This window comes from Apaloderma vittatum, unplaced genomic scaffold, assembly GCF_000703405.1.
Source record: "Apaloderma vittatum isolate BGI_N311 unplaced genomic scaffold, ASM70340v1 scaffold23931, whole genome shotgun sequence".
In the NCBI taxonomy this organism is placed as follows: Eukaryota; Metazoa; Chordata; class Aves; order Trogoniformes; family Trogonidae; genus Apaloderma; species Apaloderma vittatum.
In genome coordinates, this window is record NW_009697721.1 from 11,106 (window position 1) to 21,157 (window position 10,052).

Genomic DNA, 10,052 nt, shown 5'->3' on the forward strand with positions numbered 1-10,052 from the left:
CAGGTTCAATGGAGCCTTGAGCAGCCTGATCTAGTGGGAGATGTCCCTGCCATGGCAGGGGGGTTGGAACTGGATCATCTTTGAGGTCCCTTGCAACCCAAACCATTCTGTGATTCTATGATAAATTGTTGAAATTCACTGCAAGTGGCTCACGCGGGTTTTCAACAAGATTTCTCTCCCTTAACACTAGGCCCGGATGAGATTTTGTCTTGTACAGAGAGCAACGCGGTAACAAAAGTGTTCTTTGTTTTGCTTTGTTTTAATCAGGGATCAACGAATGTGGTTTACCAAGCCCATCATGTCAGCAGGAGTAAGAGGGGACAAGTCGTCGGCACCAGGGGTGGATTTCGAGGCTGCACGGTTTGGCTAACAGGTATTTTCTCCTGGGCATGAAAGTGTGATTTCACATGCGAAACCCGCTCGCGTACCCTGGGATGGCTCAGAGGTTGGGATTCAGGATGCCAAATGCCTCGTGAGCTGAGAATTGCAGAACAGCTCCGTGTGGGAAACGCTGACACGTGGTGCTGGCACAGCAAGATATTCTCCCTGGCAGCTGCTGCCCCGTAACTCATGTTTTATGAAATCCACAGCTGTTATCAGAGTCCTTTGAACACATCCGAAGCCCTAAGGGTCGCACTTGTTTTTCCCAAGTGCGTAGCTCAGGAAGTCTTGGCTCGAATCCAGCCAGTCCATGGCAGTGAAACGTGCCGAGGGTTGTCCCGAACAGCACACGGATATTTTCATTCTCGGTCAGTGAGGAGTTTATTGGGACATCCCTGAGTTTACTGTGTTTAAAATGGTGTCGTGAGCAGTGCAACAAGGCGCTCGTCTTGTCTGGAGAGCAAATACTCCCAGACAGCGAGTTGCCCTGGAGGCAATTCCCTGCACAGCCATTGCAGGTTTCTTAGGTTATTTCTCATTCCGTACAGCTTCCAGGGTGTTGCCCTTCTCTCCTGCTTTGAGAGATAAACTCATTGTTTGGGGATTAGGTGCTGCTAGAAATAACAATTGCATTTATTTTGCTCTGCTAATATTTGCATAGCTCTTTTACGCTTGTCGACTTGTTTCTTTGCTTGTTAAATATTGGTAATTTCTTTGATTGCCAGAAGATGTTGAAAGACATACTTGGAAAAATTTGTAAAGCTATTCTGATTTGCTTTCATATCAGTCTATGTGCTAGACACTGGATTAAAACACATTTCTGTTTAGTTCAGTTTCCCTTTGAAAAGAAGGCCAGGCTAATACCTAATCTGCTTTAATGTAATTTCTGAAGCCAAAAAACCTATCCAGGGCAATTTCCTTCAAAAATCTTACGTCTGAAACGTTTGAGCTTCTCTGGCTGATGATTATTCTTTGAAACACACAGTGGCCTCCTGACTTTCTCTCAGTGTAATGTAAAGACGCTATGTGGCAGGACACTTCTTCGCGTGGCCTATAAGGGTTAAATAGAAGGGCATTTGGATGCCAGCTCGGGAGAGCTATCGGTTAGTCTGTTGTGCTGCGGAAAGGGAAGGCACAGCCAGCAGGGTTCATCCCTGCCCAGCCAGGTTTTCCTCTCTGTTCTGCATCAGACCCAAAGCCCACCTCGCGCAGGCTTTTATCTCCACAAGCGGTCAGTCCTAGGTGTTACGCACAGGATTTAAAAACAGGCGAGCAGATGATGCTGCCGCCATAGGAGATTGCCCAAGGCTCCGCGTTTCCCGATACAGGTGTGGTGTTTGGAGGTGTTCTCTCTCCTAAATCAAGGTCCTCTTCCGCCTCAGTGACTTTTGGACACATGGATCCCCGCCCAAGGGAGAGGAGGAGTTTGGTGTTCCAGGCACACTTGCCACTCTCTCACACAGCCGGTAGCACGTGCTTTTTGTGCAGATGGATGGAGCTGGGATGGGAAGCAGCCACCTTGTTTTGGCTTGTTGTCTTTCGGGGTGACAACTCCAGGAGACACGGGCAGCTGAAAATGCACTGCTTGTCTACACAGCCATCCCGCTCCTGCTCGCATGGATCCGTGGGTGCTGCTCCTGCAGGAGGAGGTGTCCGTGGGTGCGGAGAGGCGATTGCTGCTGCTGGAGCCTGTCCCACCCCTCAGCTGCAGCAAGAACCTCTCCTTGGGTTCGGTCTGAGAGAGCAGATGGCTGTTCACCAGGGAAACACGAAGAGGGAGATGCTGAGGACTTGCAGGCAACAGCATCCTTTCAAGCTTCCCCTGCTTACGTGTCTCTTTGTCCCATCATGGCCCAGCAAGAAGTACTTCTGCAACACACCCCTCCAGATGTTTTCTCCCAGCGTTAATGCCACTGCTTCAGCAAGAGAGGGGTTGGCCAGGGCTCTGTGGTGGTAACCATGTGCTGAAAAGATGAACCCAGCTTCCCTACCTCATTCCTTCCTCAAAACAACTTCAGACAGAAAGAGTTTCGTTGCCAGGGTGCCAGGAACGATTGTGTTGCACTGTCGCTTTCCCTCTTTTGACCTCAAACCTGAACCTCACTTTTCTGTCTCCAACAGGCCTTTCTGGAGCTGGCAAGACAACCATTGGCTTTGCTCTAGAAGAGTACCTGGTCTCTCACGGCATCCCTTGCTATTCTCTGGATGGTGATAACGTTCGGCACGGCTTGAATAAAAACCTGGGCTTCTCGGCTGGGGACCGCGAGGAGAACATCCGCCGCATCGCAGAGGTGGCCAGGCTGTTCGCTGACGCTGGGCTCGTCTGCATCACTAGTTTCATTTCCCCTTTCACAAAGGTAAGCTCGCTGTGTCGTGTTCCGCCTCTTTCGGGGCAGCCGTGATCTCATGATTGTTCTTAGGGAAGAGAGATTTACGTAGAAGCCTTCCTATATGTGCCGTTCTACGCTCCTTTTAACTTCTCTATTCTTTTGTAAAATACCGCCGATAGAGAGAAACACACAGGCACTATGAATTCCTGGAGGGCAGTTTGATTTTACCTCTTAGAATATATTCGATATGGCAAGGTGATTAAAAGCGAAGAGAAGTTTAAAATCTCCTTACAGAGGCTCCTATGATGAACTCGTTAGGAGGCAGAAAAGAGGCATAGAAACAACTCCCTCACATAGCGCTCTCTCTGCTCTGAAGAAGTACTCATTGTGTTTCTGTGCCTCCTGACAGTACCAAGTAGCTGCTGTTATGAAGTCAGTGCAAGCAGTGCTTCTTTTTGACACGGGGCAGATAATTATTCACATTCTAAAGTTCTGCTGTCCTGCTCAACGAAGGGATCTTCTTGATGTTTTGGGTCGTTTGATCTGAAAACAGATCAAACTCTTAGGTTTTCAAATTTATTTTTTTAAAGCATCTTTAAAGAAAGAGGGGAAACTGAGATGAAAAGCTCTTTTTAGAATTAGTGTAAATTTAATAAATCTGTATCAGAGGTTAATTTACTTGTGTCACATTCCATGAAGTAGGAATGCAATTGCTGCAAGTCAGACATGTGTGATTTTCCTGTCTTTCTTCTCACAGGACCGTCAAAATGCAAGGAAAATTCATGAGGCAGCTGGACTTCCTTTCTTTGAAATCTTTGTAGATGCTCCGCTAAATATTTGTGAAAGCAGAGATGTGAAGGGCCTGTACAAAAAGGCAAGAGCTGGGGAGATCAAAGGTATGGAAGAGCAAGCTGTTATTTTCCGTTTCGCTTTCCAAAGCGCTAGATAGCTCGGCGTTACAGCTCTGCGCGTAGTGGGGGGTTACTCAAGGCTCTGTGTAGTGCACAAGAGTATCCCATTTCCCTAATTTTGCTGCCACGAGTGTCAGTTGCAGCACGCGGTGCGGCTGAACGCTCGCTGCTTGGTCGCACAGCTTTGTTGGCTTTAGGGCACCGAGTATGCCATTAAGTAAATTTAGTTTGGGTCTAATTGTCCATAGGATTCACGGGGATTGACTCAGAGTATGAGAAGCCTGAATCTCCTGAACTAGTGTTGAAAACGAACGTTGCTTCGGTGTCTGAATGTATTCAGCAGGTTGTGGAGCTCCTCCAAACACAAGTAGGTCATTTTTATGCCACCGCCTCCAGCACCTTGTAAACCTGCTTCGGATACGGGCTTTTTGGCATGCGCTTAAAAGCCAGCGCGTTACTTACGATCGCTGTCTGTGTCTCTCTTTCAGAACATCGTGCCCCATGGCTCAGTTAAGGATGTGCTCGAGCTGTTTGTACCCGAAAATAAACTCAGCAGTGTCCGAGCTGAAGCAGAGGCGCTGCCATCATTAGAGATCACTAAGGTACCGTCACGCAGGGACGCTGTCGTTGTTTAGCTGTTCGAAGCGGAAAAGCTTTGACGGGAACGTTGCTAGAGGGGCCTGCGTTCCTCTGACGGCCGTGTCCTTTTGTGAGCGTGCCCTGGTGACGGCCGTGCCGTTTGGGTTTGTTTTGCAGCTGGATCTGCAGTGGGTGCAGGTGCTGAGCGAAGGCTGGGCCACGCCGCTGACCGGCTTCATGCGCGAGGCGGAGTACTTGCAAGTGATCCATTTTGGAAAAAAAATACGAATCCCCGCGCTTCGTCGTGCTCTGAAGCACGCTGAAGGGTACAAAAGGTGATCAAAGTCCAGGGTGCTGCGGCTGCGGCCCCGGCTCACAGCTTTTGGCTTCTCGTGTGGCGCAGGTCAAACGTTTCGGGAGACCTTATGTAACTGTTTTCATGCAGGGTTATTGCAGGGTAAATAAAGAAGCAAACCTGAAGCCAAGTAAGCGGAGAGGCTGCCAGGTTGAGTTTGAGGTGGGGGGAGAAGGCAACTCTTCCTTGGAGACTGGAGAAGAGCCTGATCTTGCTTTTTTCCCCCGTTTCCCTGCTTATCCCATACCAGAATTTGAAATAAATCAGATGTATGTGTTCATTTTGAGGTGGTTCATCCCTGGAAAAGGCAGAGCCTTTTGTCTGCGGCTGAGACCAGCGCGGTAGATATTTCTGCCTTGTTGCTCAGCAGCAGGGGCTGTCGCTGTGACTTCACACACACGCAGGGTGCTCGCTTTGGGTTTCGTAGAGCTGGTAGCGATCTCTGGCCTCAGCGATTTGAGATCCTGGTGAGCAAGTCCCTTTGAGCTTTGCCTTCCTTCTAGAGCAGGGACAGTGACTTGCTGCTGTGATTAGGCTTTGAGCAGCAGGCGCAAAGCTCGAGACTGCTTGCTTTGGACTGGCGGAGTGTCTGCGTGGGGACTTCGGACACCTCATAGCTTTTCACCTCCCGCCTGCTGTGCAAACAGTGTTCAGAAGCACAGGTCCTTGTTATCAGACCCCCGTCGTTGCTCTTCGAGCTGCCTGAGGAGATTGCAGAGGCCCCCTGTAACAGCCACGTTGCTCCGGAGCTCCACACTTTGAACCAGAGGCTCGTCCCGGAGAGCATCTGTTTTTTGCGTGCCCCAGCCTGTCGGCGCCCATGCGGTCAGGGTTTGTAGAGCTCTATAGGGACGGAGCCCAGGATGCCAGTTTTTTGCAGGGGAAGAACTCTCTAGAGCAACGTCTTTGTCATTGAGGGCATCATCATCAGCCCCCGGTGTACCTGCTCTCCATGAGGTCTCCAAACTTCACATCGGCGTGGTTGGGCCCACGGAGGGAGGAGAATTTCGTTCCGCAGGAAGGAGAACTTCCCTGCTTTGCTTGGATGAGCTTCAGGCCACGGTGCAGGGTTTCCACCTCCTGGTGCCCAGGCTGGGGGGCAGCGTTCTCAAGAGAGGTTTGAGGCTGGTCGCTGGCCCAGAGGTGTGGGTGATGTTTCCAGCAGCTCCAGCTGTGCCTGCTGGGCTTGTGCAAGCGGGTGCTCCTCTCGCTCGGACTTCGAGCAGTAAATCCAACCTCGACTCTGCCAGCAGTTGGGTGGGTGAGGTGCTTTGCGTCGGGGCGTGATGGCCACCGGGAAGGAAGGCAAGGACGTACGTGTCATGTATGTGCCTGATGGGCGAGCACTGGAGGGGCTGGAGCCGTGCCGCGGTCAGGGGGCACTTGCCGAAGGTTAAACGCGTGGCTTTGGTTCTTGAAATAGCTGCTGTAACTGGTGCCCGTGAGTGTTAATTGTCTTAATTGTGTTTGTGTTCTCCCAGGAAGGAATCGCTCTGTAGCTGGTATGTATATCACTGTTCTTAGGTTGTATGGAAATCACTTCAATGTAGATTTTCTTTTTTTGACTATAATTTTTTGAGATTTACCCCCCCAAAAAATAATAATAATAATTAAGACTAGACACAACCCTGATCTGTTTATGATTCAGCCAATTACAAAGAGCCATGACACACCCCATATCCTAGCAACCGGTCTTCACAGAAATCCCAGTCACATAATTTTTGTAATTACCTTCAATGAAGTGATTTTTTTAAAATTTTTTTTAAATTTTTTTGAACTCTGCGTCTTTGGAACTGGAGCATAATGATCCTCAGCTTCAGCATCATTTCTTGGTTTCATAAATCAGATTTTTCCATGCTGACTTTCCCACCTGATCACTGATTATTTAAATGTAGGAAGTTGATATCGACTGGATTCAGTGTGACTCTAGTTAGGATTATTCATGAAGGTGCTTGAAAATTGCTGTCTGACGAATGATACCTCGCCATAAATCAAAAGCAAATGGAAACATTATAAGAGACCTTTAAGAAAATCTGCATCGTACTCAAAATCCTCAAATTAAGACTCTCCGGGGTCCAGAATTATTTCAGTCAGATCAGAACAAATTGAATCCGTGGTTTGTTTGTGAGTGGAAACCCACGGGAGAGACCGATTCTTCTATGTTAATACCAGGATATCCCAGGAGAAGTGGGGTGACCTTAACGGAGGACTGGGAAATTGGGGGAGTGGGGGTGAAAACAACATGGCTTTGAGGTTTTCATGGACTAGACATGCAAGTGTAGATTTGCTGTATACACGCAGAAAATAGATTAAAAATGGATTCTGCCGACATACAGAGGAGGAGTGTGGAGAAACAAAGAAACAAAGCAAAGCCTGGTGCTGTTTTCCCTGTTAGAAGAGGCGGTTCAGGAGGTGTGCAGGGAGGGAGCTGGCCTGGGGAACACCAGGCTGGAGCCATGGTAAAATCAAGGTTGTTCTCCTGGTGGAGGAGGTAGAGGTTATATCCGGGGTTGCGTTGTCTGGGTACATTTCAATTTTTCAAAGAGGCTTTCCAGCAAGCTAACTGGAGAAGAACCAGTCCTTCTGTGGAGATAGAGAGTGCAGAAAGTAATGAAATGCTTCGGGGCCTTTGGGACATCTGTGGCCCAAAGGCAAGGAGCTTCCATATTCCACCAATATTGCTATTTATTAGCGGTGTGGGAAAAAAAACGGGGTGGTGAATAAATTTGCGTGGCTGCTGGTGAATCCCTGTGCTAGTCCTGGAAAACTGGCTCTCCGAAGGGAAAAACGTGTTCCTCTGAACACCTCTGCTTACTTGATGCCCAAGCCCGGTGCCTGAGGCGGGATGACATTAAAATCCTCCCCTTCTCTTGCCAGAGGGCGTTGTCAACCTGAGCATCCCCATCGTGCTGCCCGTCTCCACGGAGGACAAGGAGCGGCTGGAGGGCAGCGAGGCGCTGGCGCTCAGCTACGCGGGGCGGAGGGTGGCCATCCTGAAGAGGCCCGAGTACTTTGAGCACAGGAAGGAGGAGCGCTGCGCCCGCGTCTGGGGCACCACCTGCGCCAAGCACCCGCACGTCAAAGTAGGTTTGTCCCCTCGCTGCTCTGGGAAGCCTGGCCTGGGTAGGAAGTAGAGGTGGGGGCTGGAGAACCGAACCTTTCCAAGGTTTTGAGGGCTGTGGGTGTCCCAGCTGTTCCCCAAGCCCAGCTCCTCACCAGGAACCATCGCGTCCCAAGCGGGTAGGGCTGAGCTTTTCAGCTTGTGCTTGCTGCTCACCAGGAGTGTCAGATAACAAGCAGCAGGTGGCAGGGAGAATGAGCACGCTGCTGAGGAGCTGCTCCTTTCGTTCACCGATCTTCGCTGGTGTGCCTACATCTGAACGTTTGTAGCACGACCACCAACTTAAGCCCCAAAGTTTTCCTGTGCTTGGGCTGTGATGGTCTCAGTAGCGCTGCCAAATGCTAATGCCGCAGATCTCTGACTCAGGCTCCTTTCAGCTACGTTTTCCTCCCCAGTTGGGCTGTTTCGCACAGGTAGCCAACAAGGGTGATATATTTTTACAGCTTATCTCTTCCTCCTTACTCTTTGGCCTCACAAAGAACATCCCTTAGAAAGAGAGAGCTCCAGGTTACCCCAAGTGACTTGAGCTGTCTGCTTCAAAAGGCTAAAGCTGTGCTAATTCTGTTCCCCTACCTTAAAATACCTCTTGCAGTTATTCAGCACCACTTGCAACCTTACAGCAGGCTTATTCTCAGGAGAAAAAAGCAAAGAGTGGAGTGGAGGAAGGTCTTGTGCTGTAACCTGTAGACTCCCAGCTGTCAGAGAGGAGTCCAGCATCCAGCTGGGCACGGTGGCTGATGTCTCACTTCTCGGGGTTGTGCTGCTCATGATGTTAAACTCACGTGGTCACTATAAGAACGTTTTCCACCTGCAGTGGGCTGAATGAGAAGGGAGCGTTGCCCCGTGGGCAGAGTCAAGCCTGACACTGTTCAAAGGAGACTGGGAAAAGGAAAGGGAAAGGAGGTATTTTGCTGTCCCCTCTGTAGTGTATGTACCTGTAATTCGCAGATGGTCATGGAGAGTGGAGACTGGCTGGTTGGTGGAGACCTTCTTGTGCTGGAGAGGATCAAGTGGAACGACGGGCTGGACCAGTACCGCCTGACACCCCTCGCTCTCAAGCAGAAATTCAGGGAAATGAACGCTGGTGAGTGCCTTGGGTTAGCACCACTGACACAGATGTTCTTGCCCTACCTGGCACCCAGAGGTTGGTGTGGTCTGCGATGACTTCCTCTCAAGCTCACAGCAGTTGCCAGAGTGGTTCTATATGTTCCCAAGATGGGCCTGATTGGGTGGGGGGAGCCGTAAGAGGGGCGCAGGGCACAGCACAAAAAGTGGCGTGTCGTCTCCTTGGGTAAGGGTGGCGCTCGTGATGGGCTGTGTCCTCAGTGGGCCTCTCCCAGCATGTGATGGGGAAGTGTGGAGCATCCTGCTCCTCTCCTCCCTGGCAGGTCAGAGCCTCTCTTTCCGCAGCCCCTGCATTTAAAGCCCTGCTCTGGCATTCTTGACGTTCACACACAGGGAACAGTTCATGTGCCTTGCCCTGGGGAGAGAGCGTTGGCCTTCATGAAGGTGCCCTTGAGCTTAGAGTGGTGGCAGGTCACTGAAGAAGTCAATCAACTTGGTGGAGGTGTCCAGTGATGTGTAAAAATCTTGTAGGAGAGCTGACAGGACTGAAATTGGCCCCGAAGGAGGGATGTGCAATGGTAACAAGCTTGGCAGAGCAATGGTGTGTTGTCTAAGATCTTTAAGGCCTCGTTCGTGCAAAGATAGGACACACGTCGTAAGACCCACATATCTTATGACTATGTCAAAGTGCATTAGCTTGTAAGTGAAGCCACGGGGTCTGATGGTCAACGCAAGCCTGTGACCCTCTGAATCTTTCCCTTTTAGATGCTGTCTTTGCATTTCAGCTGCGTAACCCCGTCCACAACGGGCACGCCCTGCTCATGCAGGACACGCGGCGCCAGCTTTTGGAGAGGGGTTACAAAAACCCCGTGCTTCTCCTGCACCCTCTGGGAGGGTGGACCAAAGATGACGACGTCCCACTGGAGTGGCGGATGAAGCAGCACACAGCCGTGCTGGAGGAGCAAGTCCTGGACCCCAAGGCCACCATTGTGGCCATCTTCCCCTCTCCCATGCTCTACGCCGGCCCCACAGAGGTAAAGTCACAACAAAAAGGCATGAAGCCTAGGGATGTGCAGCTCCAGAAGGCCATGGGGAATCATAGAATCATTCAGGTTGGGATCATCGAGTCCAACCACTAACCCTGCTCGACCAAGCTCACCCCTAAACCATCTCCCCCAGCACCACATCTCAACGGCCTTTAAACACCCGCAGGGATGGGGACTGCACCCCCTCCCTGGGCAGCCTGTGCCAGTGGCTGAGGCTCTTGCTGGGGAAAAGTTTTTCCTGATGGCCAGGCTCCACCTCTCCTG

The 10,052-nt window shown here is 50.6% G+C and overlaps 1 protein-coding gene across 1 annotated transcript in view; it reads left to right on the forward strand.

Moving 5' to 3' along the window:
- Positions 1-267: 267 nt before the first annotated feature.
- The window catches only part of PAPSS2 (3'-phosphoadenosine 5'-phosphosulfate synthase 2), a gene marked incomplete at its 5' end in the record, with an annotated part of 12,048 nt that continues 2,263 nt past the window's right edge, over positions 268-10,052 (forward strand). The window contains 10 exons of the mRNA XM_009877757.1: positions 268-373; positions 2,503-2,738; positions 3,469-3,607; positions 3,871-3,989; positions 4,111-4,224; positions 4,379-4,478; positions 6,026-6,058; positions 7,434-7,639; positions 8,626-8,761; positions 9,508-9,776. Of these exons, the coding sequence (XP_009876059.1) occupies positions 268-373; positions 2,503-2,738; positions 3,469-3,607; positions 3,871-3,989; positions 4,111-4,224; positions 4,379-4,478; positions 6,026-6,058; positions 7,434-7,639; positions 8,626-8,761; positions 9,508-9,776 (1,458 nt within the window). The remainder of the gene's footprint in view (positions 374-2,502; positions 2,739-3,468; positions 3,608-3,870; positions 3,990-4,110; positions 4,225-4,378; positions 4,479-6,025; positions 6,059-7,433; positions 7,640-8,625; positions 8,762-9,507; positions 9,777-10,052) is intronic.